This window comes from Colletes latitarsis, chromosome 2 (genome assembly GCF_051014445.1).
Source record: "Colletes latitarsis isolate SP2378_abdomen chromosome 2, iyColLati1, whole genome shotgun sequence".
NCBI lineage: Eukaryota > Metazoa > Arthropoda > Insecta > Hymenoptera > Colletidae > Colletes > Colletes latitarsis.
The window spans coordinates 12,731,247-12,747,595 of record NC_135135.1 but is presented as its reverse complement, the minus strand read 5'-3'; the positions used below and the strand labels follow the sequence as shown (position 1 = coordinate 12,747,595).

Below are 16,349 nucleotides of genomic sequence, written 5' to 3'. Positions count from 1 at the left end.
GATACATCCCGGACCATCTACGACTCCGTCCGGAGCACAGGTCTTAAGATGCAATTTTACCTGCTCGACGGAGAACGACGATATCTTAAAGAATCTCAAGAAATAGACGCGCAACGACGCAACGATAAACTGTGGCTCCTTATGTTTCTAGAGAATAACTGGCACACCACCCATGGATAACATTAGCACGCACTCGATGGATCTTCCTCAACACGATCAAAGCAAGAAGAACGCGCGATCATCGGCGGCGTTCGCGCACTTGGAGGTCCCAGACCGAGTCGACGCGTCGCTCAATTCCGCGGCGCGGGTAAAACAGCTCATTCAAATCCCGGAAACAAGCTAGCACTAGACCCTCGAGCAATTACGGGTACGAATGTGTATCGAATAAACGCGGACTAATCGTCGAGGTTTGATTAGCTCGATGTCACAGAGTAAAAACGATGAAGATCGCGACGGCAACGGTCGTAGCGCATGGTTTCCAACGGCATGGGACTTCGGACACGACTGATCGAGTGACCGAGGGGGTAGCATTGTAAGAATACCCCTCCTTGTGCGCTTGTATAGAATTACGTGTGTGCCCGCTCATCGCACATAGAGCAACTCTCCGTCCCCTTGGTTCGAGCAAAAGGGAGAACCGAAGGGAGAAGAGTGGCTCTACGCTCTCTCTTCCCCTCTTTTTGCGTTCCTCCTGCCCCGTCGGTACGCCTCTCCTTTCACCGTGTCTACCCACCCCTGGCTCTCTGCCCTGTACCCCTACCCTCTCTCCGGATTCCCCACGTCACGTCTCTCTCGCGTGCGTGAATCATGCATATCGATTTTCTTTCGTTTAGTACGCCGTTCGGTAGTTGTTCGCCGCCGCCACCACCGCCGCGCGCGTACGCCCGTGGCAAGATCCCCTCTTCTTTCAGAAAAGCCCGGGGGCCGAGTAAGCGGACGAACCCCTTTCTGAAAACGCGTACGCACGACCGCGATGTCGAGTGAGCGCGAGCGCACAAGCCAACAACACCGGTGCCCAATTCTTTTACACACAATGCCCCTGTCTTCGTTTAACTCGCGTCTCGCCATAGTTTTATCTAGATAACAAAGAAGTATAACGAATAATCTTTCATCGATAACTTTTCATCTGCACGAAACTCTGTTCGCCTTGTTAACTATATATTTATCTAAATAACGAACAAGTTTTCCGTATATTTCATCTAGATGGCCTATAGTTGTGGATCACAAATGAACTTTCGTTTTTTTAAAAAGCTGTTCGTTTTGTCCCCGTTTAATTTAGGTTTGATTATATTTGTATTTCTATATCTAATACGTATAGTGAATGTTTCATCTGGTAAGTATATGTAAGTAGACAATTCGTTAGACGCAAATTTCACGGAAAACGTCTACCATCCGTTTAATTATTTCACGTACAAATAATTAATATAATAATGTTTTGCCTAAATAGCTCACATTTGTGAAACGCGAATAAGCTCTCATTTGACCGAAACTGTCTTCGACCTGGCTTTGGTTAATTAGCAATGGTTAATTAGCACTTTGTTATTATATTTGGAGCTACACTTGTTAATCATATTAGATTTTAGAAGATATAGAAAATTTAATTAAATTCAAGAATTATCAATTTACTGCTCACATTACGTTTACCGTGAGTTTTTTCACACAGTAAACATGTATCTTTTAAAATTATTTTATTACGTAATTGCAACTTTGGTTTTCTTGAACTGATGATTATCGGAATAAATTTGCCTCCTGATTAGTTCGAATAATCGACATTCTACTATAGCTGCAATTGAAAAATCTCTAATGCTTAAATCTGCTGCCCCCTCCCCCTCAATCACGTGACGCTCGAAGCCCTCAAAGAACCCCTTCTTCATCCGCGACGGTTTTTTGCTCGAGCAAAATGTCCCCGTATAACGCGAAACAACGATGAGACGATGCTCTTGTACCCGGCTCTCTAGCCCCCTCTTTTCTCCTAATGTACCGTCTCCCCCTAATCTTGCAGCACCCCGTACTCTCCGGCCAAGCTCGGTAATAAACTCTTTGTTTTTATCCACTCTTTTCCTATGGTGGTACACCCCTCTGTTTTCGCTGCTTTTTATCGGTGGCACGGTTAGGCCAGGCCGATCGAGGGTAATTATCGTTTTTAAACGTCCACCTCCTGTTCTGTTGCAGTTACTGCATCGAGTTTCTCGTGTAGCCATCAAGTTTAGGAATCTTTGATCCTTAACCCATCTACATCATTGACACATACATAGCCACATGAAAATATTCGAACGATACATATTTATAATTAAAATGGTCTCGGATCTTACAGTATAGAGAATATTTTGAAATTTCTGTGTGTATTGTGTATAGAAAACATATAACACTCAAACGAGATCTGATTTTAAAATATTTATAAAAGTACATAATCTTTTATCTTGAAAAATTCGGTTAAGATTAATTTTACATCAGTTTCCACCCAACCAAGGATGTAGAAATCATCTATGGTACTCATGACGTATAAATTAGTAACACCTTATATTTTTTATTTGCAATGGCCGACAAGGGTCGAAGTAGACAGGGATCGGAAGGGCAAAGAACATCGGTTTATAAACAATTCCTTTAATAAGTAAACGTGATAGATATGACGCTTCAACATGATAGAAATAACTTTATGTACAATCATACGACATTTACAACAATTTTACACCGTCGAAAGGTTAATCATCGACAGAGATAAATTAAATTTAAATTTAAATTTTACAACCTATATAGTTCATAAGAGATTTCAGATTCGAGTAATATTTCAAGTAATAAATTAATAGACGCTCCGCGGATGGCACGAACGTGGTTGAACGTTTCAAAGAATTAACTATAGCGTCCACGATGATTTATGCTAACAGATTAATCAAACCATCATCACATTCTCGTTTGCGTTAAGTGTCGCGTTGGTCTCCTAGTATATGTATACGTGTAAAAAGAGAATCGCTTTAATGTGAAGTACATCTTGAAATGCAAATGGAATGCGTAGTTCTTAATACGTGTTCCTACGAGGTAATCACGAAAAGTTTATAACATTATGCTACATAATATCTAGAAGGATTCAATCCTAAGACGAATTCGGTTAATGTATTTGAATTACTCGTATAATCGTATTATTTGGCCACTGAATTACTGTGCTTACTTATCACCGAATATACATATAAGTCGTCGTCGAGATTGAAAGCCTGTAACTTTCATTTTGTTCCCAGTTGATAAATGTTTCTATTTGTTGCATGTTCGAAATAATTTACTTTGTTGGTTTCACGGGCTCAATGCAAATATTGACGGCCGAGTGCATTTATCGTCGCCCTTAGCGAAGTTTCAGTACTTTGAGCATCGATAGGATACGATAATACTTTTAAGTAGGTGTCTTGTATTTTACAATTCTCGTGGACACAAATTAACGCGTGTCATGACTACCTGATTGTTATGCATCTCTTTAATCTATGAGAAAAATTGTGTATATTTCAAACTGCAAGTATACCAAATGGAACGCCGGTCATGTTTTCTTCCTTTAACATTAAGACTTTTGCATACGTCTATTTTGCACCCTCGGTGAAACGGAATAAAGTTTGCGAAAAATGTCTATTAAATTGTTCTGTGGAAATAACGTCTCTATTATTCCCTCCAAGAGTACGTATAACAGTCTTCTGTTCAACACAGGACGTTGGAATAATTCAAACACTCTCAAGAGTCCACGCCTCGTTGTCTCGCTACCTATGATATGCTTTAACTCATCCGAAAGGCAGGACAGCAAAGCAACCTTAGCCGCTACTCTCGTTCTGTTTTTTATTTCCGTGTCACGCGGTGGTTTCTTCTCGGCCTTAACACCATTGGGCCAAAAGCTATTTCTGTAAGACAATGTAATCGTTGAATAATCTGTAATGGCATACCTGTTTGACGTAATCTATTAAGCTGTAAACTAAATTTCAGCACTATAATACGTAACTTTGTTATTTTGGAAGCTACTTAAAATTAGTTTCTTTTTTCATCTTTTGGAGCGTCTTGTTGCGATTCTTTTTAAGCTTATTCGTCTTTACTTTTTATTTTATCATTGATTTATCACTCATTCAATAAATTACTGAAATTTAGTTCACAACTTAATACATACAACTTTACTCACTTGAACATCTTTAGATACCCAGCTACTTTCGCTGGACTAGTCAGCAGTGACACGTACTCTACTATTCTCCGATTCACTATATCCCCAAACATGGTACGAATAATTTGTCTCAACAGCGTAATAATCCGTCGCCTGAGCCACTGATTTCGCACTTTCAAATCGAATATCTCATCCATCAGTAAGAGCATTATACGTAAAGGAATATTATCGTCAGTCTAAATTGCGAAGAAATTTAATTGCACAAATTACTTTCTTGAAAAAGAAGAAGAAATAAATAAAGGGAAGAAAACAAATATGTACCTCTACGTCAAGACCAGCACCAACTTTAGTGTTCTCGTAAAAGGCATTAGGTTTCTTTGGATTGCCAAAAAATTTGCTTATGTTATCCATGACTCCATCTACAGTGTTCAACATGTTATCTGGCATAGTTTTGACGGCTTGCGTCACAGTCTTCATCGATGTTTTCAAGGGATTCATCAAACTATCTATCTGCATTAAGGCAAATATTATATTTATGTAATCCTCTTATAGGCGTTAGATATCGTACTTACCGTTCTCGAGATCTGTCCACCAGAAATTCCTTTATCGTAATCCCCTTGCTCCAAGAAATTCAACAGTAAGTTTTGCAAACCCATATGACCGTCGACTACTGCCGGCTTTGTCAGCTGATGCAACCAAGCGTTCAACATCAACATTCTTCTTTCTAAAACTGTCCTTTCCATATTGTGAAAAGCTTTTTTCGCTGGAAAAGGTATCTTCGCGAGATCGTAATACTTCTCTTTTATTTTCTGATATAGATCATAGAAATCTGAATATCTCCTATAAATGTGCCATTTCTCTTGATATCCTGAATCGTAGCTCTTCGTTACAGCCACCGCATAGATGCCATAAGTTTTCCCACGGTCATTAACAATACCGGTTTCTATGATTTTAACGTTAATCTCGAATCGACCTTGTTGCAACTTTTTAATCGCATTCTGATCATACGTGTTCTCGTCCAGTTTGATAAACTGTTCCACGTTCGATTCTACGTAAAACGACACATCCTTACCTTCGCCAATATGATCGATTTCGGCGCTTACCACTTTTCTCGTGTTTTTCATAGTTCTAACGTTTACCTCAGAATCAGTTTCGTCAACCGTCTTACCTTCGTTAGATTCCACTATGCTTGTAGATCTGATCGACGAGTCCGACTGTAATTTGCTGTCCTTCGTTTCATCGGGTTTATACAATTCAGACATCTCGTCCAGAGTCTCGAGTTCGTTGTTCGTACTAGATAGGCTGACGCTGTCGAGTGATTTTGTATCTTCCTCCGAGGCTGGATCCTTGAGCAAGTCCAATTCAGCGAGGAGTTTCACGTAGGCAATCGACCTTTTAAAACCAGGTAGAAATCGATCTTCGTTCTGTAACTTCTCGTAACAACAAACTCGAAGATCGTCGAACCATGTTTCTTTCACAGACTCGGTTCTTATTCTAGTTAATAAAGTTTTTACCAAAACATCGTCTAACTGCAATTTTGACGAAGCTTTGTCGCTAAGGTACTGTTGATAAATCTTCGTAGCTGCTTCTTTTAAGTTCTCTAAATCAGTATTTTTACGCTTGGTGCCCATGATACTAGAACCAGCATGAGCCGCGTGTAGCTTCTGCAATTCTATTTCGGATATTTGCTGTTCGGCCGACACTCTCCAACCATATATGTTCAGATAAAAATATAAGTATGATTCTGCGTTTATAGAAGTCATGTAGTCGATAAAATAACTCAATGCAATGTTATTTTTTAGCAACTCATCCAATGGTAAATTCACTAACTTTTGGCCAGGTATTAGCAACCTATTCCAATCTGGTTGAGCACCAATTCCATCAGTTTCTGACTCCAAACCCTCTTGCATTCCAATGATCCTGGTCTCCAAGATTTTCTTTACATAGAGTAAACTGTTTAGCTGCTGCTTGACGGACAAATCGTCCTCCCTGCCTAAATCCTTAGAGCGTAAATGAGCTATTTCTTTACAAACTATATTCTTCGTCGCTGTTAATTCATCTAAACTATCCGTAACTCTGATCACTGTTAAAAACACATCGCTCGGTAAACCAGCTTCCTTAACGCACTAGAACAAAACAACTTACATGTATTTTTACAGTCTTCGTTCGTACAATTACGATATATCGTTGGAATGTTGTGCTCACCAGCCATATACACGCCTGATTAATATAATCAGGATCGGAAAATAAATCCAACAGCGGTCTAATTACTATGTTTACTAACAACTCCCTTAATATAAATCTCACAGTTAAACAATCGAAATCCTCCTTTGGTAGTACTAAATACAACAGAATTTCCGATATCTCGCCCAAAAATTCAAGTTCCTGCATAGTGTTGGAACACACCAAATCTCTGCATATTAGATTATTTTCCATCTGCACCTCTAGGTCAAAAAATATTTTCTCCAGCGATTCATCCTCCTTCTCTTCGCCAGTTTCGATTGGTTCCGTGAGTGATGATAAATTAGGAATGTAAAACTTTGACTGAGAGTACCATGATATATCGGTTTCGCTTTTGTTTCGTCTGTGAGTCGGCGTTTTCTTTGGAGTCCCGCTCGACGTGCTTGAGCTTGCGCTACCTTTTTGCAGCTTTTTCGATCGAAGTTGTTTTATTCTCTCTCTTGCTTGCCGATACAATCTCACATGAGAGGCTGCATCGTCGACAAGACGAGTTGTTAAGTAAGATATCCAGTCTACGCCTTTTACTCTGTAGAAATATACAATTAGGAGAAAACAAACCATATCTTAACATTTTGCCAACCGCACACTTTTTATAAACAATACGCATAAATTTACTTAAACTTTTACCATTTCTATAATCTTAAATATATATATATTCTTCAAAAATTAACTCATATCTAGATTCTTTTAATACTACTTTTAATTTTAGATTGAATGCAGTTAGTAGAAGCAGTGTTTAAACAGGGTGCGACTGAGTAACATGTACGAGCAGACGGGAGATGAAATGTCGTTTCTTGACTCCCAATACAAGGCCATTCGATAACGGATATCATGATTGGTTGGCGTTGTGTTAAGTAAAATTTCGTTGTTAATAGCATTACATACCGATTTGCGATATTGATAGCTATTTTTTGAGCGGTATCCCGTACAGAGTATATGAACTCTTCGTCGTCTGTAACAATGCTGTACCATGGTTCCACGTAATCTCTGATAATGAAATCTAATATCTCCTATATAAAGGAAGTTGCAAATTGCTAAGTTACTTTTATTATAACATATGAAGGTACATAATAGTAGTGAAATTTTTAAATCGAGTATGTACTTGCAGGGACTCGTCAATAATACGGCTACCAGTGATTCTTCTATCTAAAGTAAAGTTCAACTTCTGCTTCGATAGTTCTAGGATGTACTGTAAAGTAACAAAGATATAATTAGGCAGAGCGAATTAACTAGACATTTTTCTTAAGTACTTGTTTACCTGACGAAGCTTTTCAGTCTTCTTATTTAAGTCTTCCCTTTCAGAATTAATGACATTGTCAAGATTTGGGCCATATGTTCTAAATACACAAGTGATTGTTCTGCAAGGAAGTATGCATAAGTACCTATTATCTAGATATACGACAATTCTTAACATTAAAGTATTTGAAATCATCTTCATTGTACCCTAAAAGTAAGGCGATCAGGCAAATGAATAACTTTACAATTGTTCCACATCCAACAAGATATACGAACAGAGCTGCTGCAACTCCAAGAAGTCCATACAGTGGAACGTTCATCTGCAGAAAATTACAAATCTTTCAAACTGAATCAGTAAGGGAGAATATGCTGGAACAAGGTACAAGAGTCACGACAGAGCTCCTGTACAGATAATCACGGAAAAATACATTACTGGAAAGTTCCTATTCAATGGTCCTTATCAATTGTGTAGTGTGAAAATATAATGGTCAGCACTACCGCGTGATTCGACTTTCAGAGGGCACACTCGTTTCACTATACATCATGTTTTGAATTTCATTGAAAGGTTTCTCTTGTTTGTACATCTTTCGTTCGTGGGTAAATAACTGTCACGTTGACGTATTGACCCCGTCCACATAAATACAAAGTATCGTGCAAAACGACAGTAGGTAAAAGGTCTTGAAAAGAAGAGAAATCCAAGAAAATCTCGAAAGAAATGCTACACACTCGACGAGTGCGTGCTCAATGACGAATTTGCGCACATTAAAGAGACATAAAAGTCGATTGCAATACGTATGTTCCGTCTGCTATACCGCATCAAGTCCGACGTACTATTGCATGCACCCACCTTTGGATTCTCGGATAAACAGCCGTACATACAGCTACACACATATTGCAGATTTCGTACGATTCGTCGCACGAACTAGTCAGCTAAACAACAACAGTTTATTTACATGTTTGCAAGATAACATTAATTTACCGAATATGTCTGGCGACATGTCTGTTAATTCTGCATACGAATGGTAGAGGCGCTTTAACTCACCGCCAATTTTATGCTCGACACGTAGCAGGTTGTTCAAATTTTTTACAGTTACAAATTTTTAAGCAATGTGTAATTTGTAGAAAGAAGTTTTTAATGTTTCTTTTTCATCGGATCCCTTTTGGCAGTTTAATGGAGCTCATGGACCGTTTCTTTGCAACATTCCCCAGAATGACGTCTTTAAGTATTAGTTAAATCAATGTTTTTTCAATTAAGGGAGCATTCTCCTGTAAAATGCGTATTTTGAAGTTTTTTCTCCTAATTTTTAGGTCAAGAACTATACAAACTTTTTTTGTCGAAATTTCTCACATATATTTATTGATATTTAGGAAATTAGAATTCCCCGCTTAACACGTTGATTGTTACGCCAGTTTTCCTTGTCTATAGATGTCCTCGACATTTGTTTACAATTATAGTGTAAAAAATAGAAATATTCGATATTCGATAGAAATATACGATATAGTAACGTATTTACAATCTTAGTAAGGAGTACTGATATAATCAAGTATTGTGGGCTCGTCCCATCGTAAACAATATTACAATACGTAAATTTAAAGTGACGGTCAACACAGTGGGGCTTATGACAGTCAACGTGTTGAATAACATTAAATAAATCATAGAATGACCATATTTGAAAATTATTTTTGAAATTATATTATGAGCCAATCCTGACGGTACTGCAATGCCAGGCCGACTCGCGACAGAGATGAAGCAAGCTCCAACTGCTCCGTCTATTTCCAAAAATCAGATTAATATTCTAAATTCCCAATGGGGACTGTATCAGATATTAAGCTAATAAGAACAAGTAAAATCACTTTATTTCAATAAATGTTTCCCTGGGGAAACATACAAATCCTTCCAATAAATGTTAACTAGTCTACGAGCCGATAACAGGCCGCAGTATATACATCGATAAATAAATAAATAAATAAGTAAAAACATAACAATACAAGGTTAAATTAGGCCGATAAATAACAACAAAATATGGACTAGATAAAACGTCGAAGTGTATGAAAGCATAAGGAAAAGTATAAAAATATCTTTATATTTCTTTATATTTGATCTTTACACCCTTGTGTATAAGTAACAAAAAGAAGTAAAAAGAAAAAGAAGATAAAAAGATAAAATATAATAGTAGCAAATTGTTCAAGAATTAATTCATTTCTTGGCCGCCACGAATCTTATTAGCAGCACCTCTCGGGCACGCTCGTGTTCGAGAAAATCGCTAGCCGCGCCCACTGCGCGATGCGTCAAGACCGATTTTGGGCCTTTGCACATGATTGCCATGCGCACGCAACGATCTTCTTCAGTTCAAATCAGTCTTGTTCAAACCAGCCTTAGTGCAATATGTAGTTCAAGAGTGAAAAAGTCTTTGTGTTCATAGAATTTTTCCTTTGTGTTTAATTTAATTCGCTCACGTTTATTATTACAAGGCTCAAGCTCATAAACCCCTTTCAATTAATATAATTGCGAGGCTATTATGTGTTCTGAAATAACGCATAATCTAGGCAGTTTCTTAAAGCTCAATCTGAACTAGCCTTTGTTCAGCTCTCATAGCGTGTAGACGTATCCACGCGTCCCAGTTATTTTCCAATAAACAGTTCCTTTGTTACCATTACGCTGGACGCATTAATTTATTCATTCTCCTGAGCCTCCTTCCTGGAGTCTGGAGATACGTGGGTGACATTTACCCACAAGCCATCCATATAGAGATTCTTTAGGAAGGAACCGGGCGGACATCACGTCGAAGTTTTTCATTGACTTCCAGTATTTCAATCTAAATCGGAAGTAGGACAAAAAAAGAAAGATTATTTTCGCTTATTTTTTCTTTCTGTCTTACTTAATGGTAATTAATTAACAAGTTAATGAAGTCGCATAGCAATCTACGTATTTAATGTTTTGAATTACAGTCACAGAGTAGCAATTACTATACGTTAGTCTGTGTTACAGTGATTAAAACAGCTTCGTATAAAAAAAATTCATGCATTGTCACTCTTAAAGTGTTTTACATAAAGTACAGAATAAAGTTCACAAAGTTACATACAACAAAAATTTAATATACCATAATAAGTACTGTAATGTCAATTTTTAAACTAAACTAGATAAATCCTTAAATTATCAGATATTATTATATCTGTATTATCAGATTTTTCAGATAAATACAAGTTGAATAATTATACAGCAATGTATTAGTTGTAGCTTTACATTTACGACTATTATCACTCATTTCATTTATTTGTACACTCAGTAATAAAGATGATTTCTGTTTCTATATTTTTTATTAACATGTCTAATGATGAAAAGTTTAGGTTTGTTAAATTGGACAATATAATTTCTGCAATCATTCACTTTGAAATGGGATGAAGATATTTTGCATATAATTAATACAGTTTTAATTTAACTGATTCAATGGAATATTACAGACAAAAATACTAATGGCAAAAACAGTTAACAGCTTAAACAGTAAAGTGTAGTGTCTAGTTATGCACAAGTCAATGGAAGTGCTATTACAACATGGTTTGCTGAAATAGATAATTATTTATTTGTATTAAAAACAACAATAAATAAATATGAAAATATTTTACATATTTCTATGAATTATATTTATTCTTGAAGGGCTATTACAAGAAGTATATTGGCCATATTCCAGATATCATCTTTTTTTATATCTATTAATTCAGATAATTTTAAAGCAATAATTTTTGCCGTTTCACCATCTATGCATAAGAAAAATGTTCCACAAAGAACTACAGAAGCTCCTAGAAATAATACATTCGTTTCCAAAGTCATAAGGTTTCTCTTTTCTTCATCAGTCTTTGCAATATGTCCTTGTATTAAGCATTGTAAATGAGAGTACAGTTTCTCCCACTACAAATATGTTTTCACTTTATTAACTATGTAATAACATTATATTCAATGTATACAATAAAGAATTCATACCTGCAAATAAACTAAATCCAACAAAGTTATAGTTAGACCTTTCATGTTTGGTGTGTTTATAAGACCCGTTACAGCTAAAAGCACCTCTACACAATTTAATGGAGTATAAAATGGCATTCTAAATCCTACCATTTTAAATACTTTAAACTCTGATGCAAGAATTATATTTTTTGTATACTCAGAGTTTTTGTCAATCCACTGTAAAATGTTAAGTACCTATGGTAGAATTAAAATATTGAGGTACTGTTATTTGCATATTTAGAAAAAAATTATATGTATATGTACTTGTGATATTCCTAAGCTTTTGGAATGCGAGTCCATTTTACTAGCTAATTGTAAACATGACATGAGATACAATTTTGATCGACTGGATAACTTCTTACAAATTTTAGACCAAGATTTTTCTGTCTGTTCACCAGCTTCGGCTTTGTACACTTTCCAAAAATAATTGCACATAAATTTATCATACAAATGAATGGCAATGTATCTAGTCTCTGGTCCTAAATCTAGGTGTTTTGTTATTTTAAAAATTGCATTAACAACTGGAATTGGTATAGCTATAATTGTAATACAATATGTATAAGAATTTTTAAAATAAAACTATCAGTATTTATGGTGCATATATTAACAGTTACCTAAAAATGGCATGTAAAATTCATCATTAGTTTCAACAAGATTTTCTTGTTCTTTAATAGTTGTTTGAAGACCTTCCAACCAGTCTTCAAGTAGAGGTTCTATACAGGGCAAAGATTTGTTTCAAAATAAAAGTTTTGTTTCACCTTTTCATACTTTGTCTATTGTATATTTATGGTTTTCTATCAGTATTGCTATGGTAAAATTATGGTAATTACCAATATAAGCAGTATCCAAATCCATTTTTTCTTAAATTAAATCTTCTGAGTTATTAATAAAATTTTTCGTAACGAAATTGTTATTGAATATTATTTACCTTTTGAACAGTATACAAAATACTTTTGAACAAAGCTGATTGGATAAAATCTGAGTCACGTGACGCACTTTATGATCTATCAAAATGTACATTTTATTTCATTGTTATTATAAAAATATAAATAAGGACAGGTAATTAAATATATTTTATAAATTTATTTCACAAAAATTTTTTATTTACGTTTGTATATACATTCAAATATTGTCGATCGATAGATGTTATTCCACGTTCATATCCTTGTCTTGATGCAACCACTGTGTCAACAGTAGAGGTTCGTACGTCCACTTTGGAAATACTCGTTTATACAAATTCATTAGTATTGTGTCTTGCGACTTTAGTTGACCATTAAATACACATTTCATATGACCGTGAGTACCTACAAATAAAAGTAGTAAATCTATTTCACCTAATTAAACTGTGAAAAATTTGGAACTATAATTTACCTAATGGTTCTTTTATATGACCCCTACGACCATATTTCGTTCGCAATTGAACCGGCTTGAACCAATTTATGTCCTCTCGGTGGAAGAACATAAATCTTACAACTGCTGATCGTTTATGAACTTTATACGGATGACCGCTAAGAACTACCCTTTTCACAACGATTCTATCTGGATTTGCAGACAATACACTACCAGTTGCAATTAATTCCTATTCAAATATTACACATTGTAATACAGTTTAATATCAGAAGCAATTTACAATAATTATCGAATTATATTTTTTTTTTACCAATGATCCGTTCAATTTTTCATGATAACATAAAACTGGACAAGGTGGAAAAATAATTGGCGCGTACATACTTGCAACAATTGTACTCTCGGGTCGAAAGTACCGCTCATACTAGAAGATAAATTCTACTTTCAGTGACAAAAGTAATGTGAAAAATTGTTGAGTAAGATTTGTACATGCATAACGCGCACCTTGTGTTTATTCCCATTTGTATGCTGACTAAATACTGGACATGCTGTAAATCTTCTGAACCCACATTGAAATATCAATCGTTCTTTAGATTTGATTGGTTCCGAATTAATATTGGTATGTTTTAGTACTAAATTTAAAAGAGACATCTTATGTTCATTCGGAAGTAAGGCAAACACAATTAATGGACGATTTTCCAATGCTGAAAATGCAGTGAAAAGATCATGCCTAACATTCGCAACATGGATTGTGATGTACCAACCAGGCTGTAACCAAAAATACGTTCATTTCATGCATCTTAAGTAAATGAATGTTTAACGAGATCAATAGTCAACAAATATACCATAGCTCCTTCTATGTCCCGGGATTCTTTAAATATACGTTTACGCGTTCGATCAAAATTTTGAAACTGAAATATACGAGCATAGTCGATGGGAAGATTTTCTTTTGGATCCCACGAACTTGTTCTAAATGATTCCAATCCTCGATATTTTTGGAATCTCTGTTTAGCCAACATGTCTTGAGGCGTATCCACTTCATCAGGAAATTGTGCATCCAATTTTGCTACTACATTTGGAACATAAATAAAATTATACGACAAATTAAGATTGTAACAAAACAAAAAATTTTTGTTAATTCAACAAACGTACGTTTTACTTTCTCCATAGCTGCCTTTTCTTCTATTGTATCAATATCCTGATCATATCGATGCTCATCAGGAGCTGCTTCTGAGACAGTAATTGTTTCATATTCCTCATCTTCTTCTGCTTCTACTTCACTGTCTACTTGAGATTTGGCTTCATCTACAGACATCTTATCTTCTGATTCATCGTCCGAGTATTCATCGCTTAATTCCACTAAAAAATAATATAAATACGTTATGCAACTGAATCTATAAACTTAACCGTCAAATTGAACAAGGAATACCTCCATCTTCATCAGGGATCCAAGCTGCTTGGTATTCAGAAGTTCCTTTCGGAACTTTCTTTAAAATTTTCTGCTTTCGAGCAATTGCAGCCTGGGCCAATTCTTCTTCTGTAGGCCAAGTTTGTTCAACGTCCATAGGATCAGGTACATTTTCACTTTCAAGGGATTCCTACAGAAATAAATCATCCATTTTTAATTACTGAAATTGCAAAATCGTTTTTTATTTATACTTGTTTCTCTGGATTTGCACGTTCAAGAATCCTAGTAGCTGGTTCATCATCCATTGCATTGCAGTGTTTCCTTTGTTTCTTTTCTATCGGATATGGATCTTCAGGAGCATCAATTTGAGACATTTGAAAATCTCCAAATCCAGGTATGTGTATTAAACTATTGACTGATAATGGTACATCTCTAAGATATCCTGAGATCATAAGAGTCCCAAGCTTTGTGGAGTCCTAAAAAAAAATTAAAATCCTTGGTGGTTTCAGTCTTATTACCATAAATAGTGTCTTCTGTAGTGCTTACCTCGTTGCATTTAAATTTTAGTTCCTCTGCTAATAGATGGGCTCTTTTATTTTTGTAAGAGACAGTTCTTTGTTTTTGAAATCCGACTCGTCTTAAAACATTTAAAGCATCAGTAGATGTATCTAACTGAGAAATTTTTTCTTCCGGAAGCCATTTGGAAATTGTAGATTGTACATGGTTTTTATACTCTTGACGTTTCTGAAATGACATTCAAATAAAGAAGTGGAAATCATTAGAAGTGTGCAAGGATCAAAATCAAGAATAATACCTTTATATGAAGACTTTCAACATTCATAAGAGCTACTACTGGAGTAGTTAAACCTTGAGCGACGCAAGGCATAATGACTTCTTTGCCCCACTGATCAAGAACTTCATTTCTTGGGTTATTATCATCCTGATTTATAGCAGACACGACAAAAAGAATAGTTGTAGCTACCTTTGCTGCATCCAATGTAGCAAACAAATTACCAACTGGTGGAATAATAATGGAAAAACGTTGCTTGAATCTAGGTATGCTGTTGTAAAAAATTTGATAGTTATAGCAATTAATTATACCTCAACTAATGTAATTTATAATCGAAATAATATACCTTATATGAGTTGTACCGCATTGACTATTAATTACATTTGCAGTCTCATCTGCTTTTATTATTCTTGATAATACATTTTGAACATCTATATCTTCCTGTAATGGAATAATGCATACAAGAATAGGTGCAGATTGAGATCCGCCAAGATTTCTTTTCTTTTGCAATACATCTTCCCTCTTCCTTTTTCTAATTTGAGAAGACTGATGTCTTCGTGCTTCCTTCCCAAGATTTTTGTGTATGCGTTTTGACAGAATTTTTATCCCAACTTTTCCTAATTATTAAGAGAATTAAGCATTTAAAAAGTTGAGAAAAATAGCATATTTTAGTTCATGGTGAAAAGAGGTACATTTTGAGAAAGAATGTAAAGTTAAGAATCTAATGTATTATTAATAAAAAGTTATAAACAGATATATTTAATTTCCAACATTTATTACAAGAAAATGAACGTTGAAATGCAGATTAAGTTATAAATACCTTTAGCATCGCTACTTATTGAACCTTTACTACGATGTCTGCCAGTTTTGTGAGGCTTATTTGTTTGCTTAAATCCACCGGCTCGGTGTACTTCTTGTTTAATTAAACCCATTTTATTTGAAATGTTATGATAATACCATAACAAACTACGTAAACATTATTTTGTATTATCTATAAAACACGTGTATTATTGAAGGGAGACATTTCTTTGAGACGTTATAGGGACATTTGGACCATTGTGAAATTTTCCTATATGTATTTTATGTATTTAATAATGTTACATTTCTTTCAAAATTCTTGATTTTATACAATTGATTATATAGAAATTTTATTTAAAAAAATATAAAATATGATTAAGCGTTTGATATAATTTCATTTCCACTG

At 35.3% G+C, this 16,349-nt stretch overlaps 3 protein-coding genes and 1 pseudogene across 6 annotated transcripts; all 4 read right to left on the bottom strand.

The window, feature by feature from the left end:
• Positions 1-2,617: 2,617 nt before the first annotated feature.
• LOC143351410 (sorting nexin-13) lies at positions 2,618-8,985 on the bottom strand. Of its 4 annotated transcripts, none has more exons than XM_076782869.1 (11): positions 8,643-8,985; positions 8,034-8,530; positions 7,808-7,920; positions 7,623-7,722; positions 7,467-7,553; positions 7,250-7,374; positions 6,329-6,890; positions 4,696-6,249; positions 4,445-4,633; positions 4,145-4,359; positions 2,618-3,872 (listed from the first exon to the last, which is right to left on the bottom strand). In XM_076782869.1, the coding sequence occupies exons 3-11, from the start codon at positions 7,918-7,920 to the stop codon at positions 3,542-3,544; spliced, it is 3,276 nt and encodes a 1,091-aa protein (XP_076638984.1). In that variant the 5' UTR covers positions 8,034-8,530; positions 8,643-8,985; the 3' UTR covers positions 2,618-3,541. The 4 variants fall into 4 exon arrangements, with proteins under 4 accessions (XP_076638984.1, XP_076638983.1, XP_076638985.1 ...); XM_076782868.1 differs by having other exon boundaries at positions 8,448-8,530; XM_076782870.1 differs by lacking the exon at positions 8,643-8,985 and having other exon boundaries at positions 8,034-8,277; positions 8,448-8,568.
• Positions 8,986-9,291: 306 nt separating this feature from the next.
• Positions 9,292-9,471, bottom strand: LOC143352034 (U2 spliceosomal RNA; annotated as a pseudogene).
• Positions 9,472-11,243: 1,772 nt separating this feature from the next.
• On the bottom strand, positions 11,244-12,455 carry LOC143351423 (cyclin N-terminal domain-containing protein 1). The gene is made up of 5 exons (XM_076782898.1): positions 12,431-12,455; positions 12,215-12,313; positions 11,865-12,136; positions 11,580-11,795; positions 11,244-11,507 (listed from the first exon to the last, which is right to left on the bottom strand). Exons 1-5 carry the CDS (start codon positions 12,453-12,455, stop codon positions 11,244-11,246), a joined length of 876 nt encoding a protein of 291 aa, XP_076639013.1.
• Positions 12,456-12,672: 217 nt separating this feature from the next.
• On the bottom strand, positions 12,673-16,177 carry Tsr1 (Tsr1 ribosome assembly factor). Its single transcript, XM_076782871.1, has 12 exons — positions 15,966-16,177; positions 15,492-15,762; positions 15,170-15,416; positions 14,902-15,099; positions 14,607-14,831; positions 14,377-14,545; positions 14,100-14,306; positions 13,793-14,016; positions 13,452-13,715; positions 13,261-13,371; positions 12,972-13,179; positions 12,673-12,904 (listed from the first exon to the last, which is right to left on the bottom strand). Exons 1-12 carry the CDS (start codon positions 16,075-16,077, stop codon positions 12,747-12,749), a joined length of 2,394 nt encoding a protein of 797 aa, XP_076638986.1. The 5' UTR covers positions 16,078-16,177; the 3' UTR covers positions 12,673-12,746.
• Between the last annotated feature and the right edge of the window lie 172 nt (positions 16,178-16,349).

Excerpts from the sequence above, each read along its gene's own strand:
- LOC143351410 (XM_076782868.1), bottom strand. The coding sequence starts at position 8,477 with ATGTACGGCTGTTTATCCGAGAATCCAAAG. Across the intron at positions 7,375-7,466 it reads TTATTGACGAGTCCCTGCAA|GAGATATTAGATTTCATTAT; the intron begins GTACATACTCGA and ends TCCTTTATATAG. Across the intron at positions 6,250-6,328 it reads ATCAGGCGTGTATATGGCTG|TGCGTTAAGGAAGCTGGTTT; the intron begins GTGAGCACAACA and ends GTTTTGTTCTAG.
- LOC143351423 (XM_076782898.1), bottom strand. The coding sequence starts at position 12,455 with ATGGATTTGGATACTGCTTATATTG. Across the intron at positions 11,796-11,864 it reads AAAGCTTAGGAATATCACAA|GTACTTAACATTTTACAGTG; the intron begins GTACATATACAT and ends ATTCTACCATAG. Across the intron at positions 11,508-11,579 it reads TGGATTTAGTTTATTTGCAG|TGGGAGAAACTGTACTCTCA; the intron begins GTATGAATTCTT and ends ACATATTTGTAG.
- Tsr1 (XM_076782871.1), bottom strand. The coding sequence starts at position 16,077 with ATGGGTTTAATTAAACAAGAAGTACACCGAGCCGGTGGATTTAAGCAA. Across the intron at positions 14,307-14,376 it reads GATCCCTGATGAAGATGGAG|TGGAATTAAGCGATGAATAC; the intron begins GTATTCCTTGTT and ends ATTATTTTTTAG. Across the intron at positions 13,716-13,792 it reads GGGACATAGAAGGAGCTATG|CCTGGTTGGTACATCACAAT; the intron begins GTATATTTGTTG and ends TTTTGGTTACAG.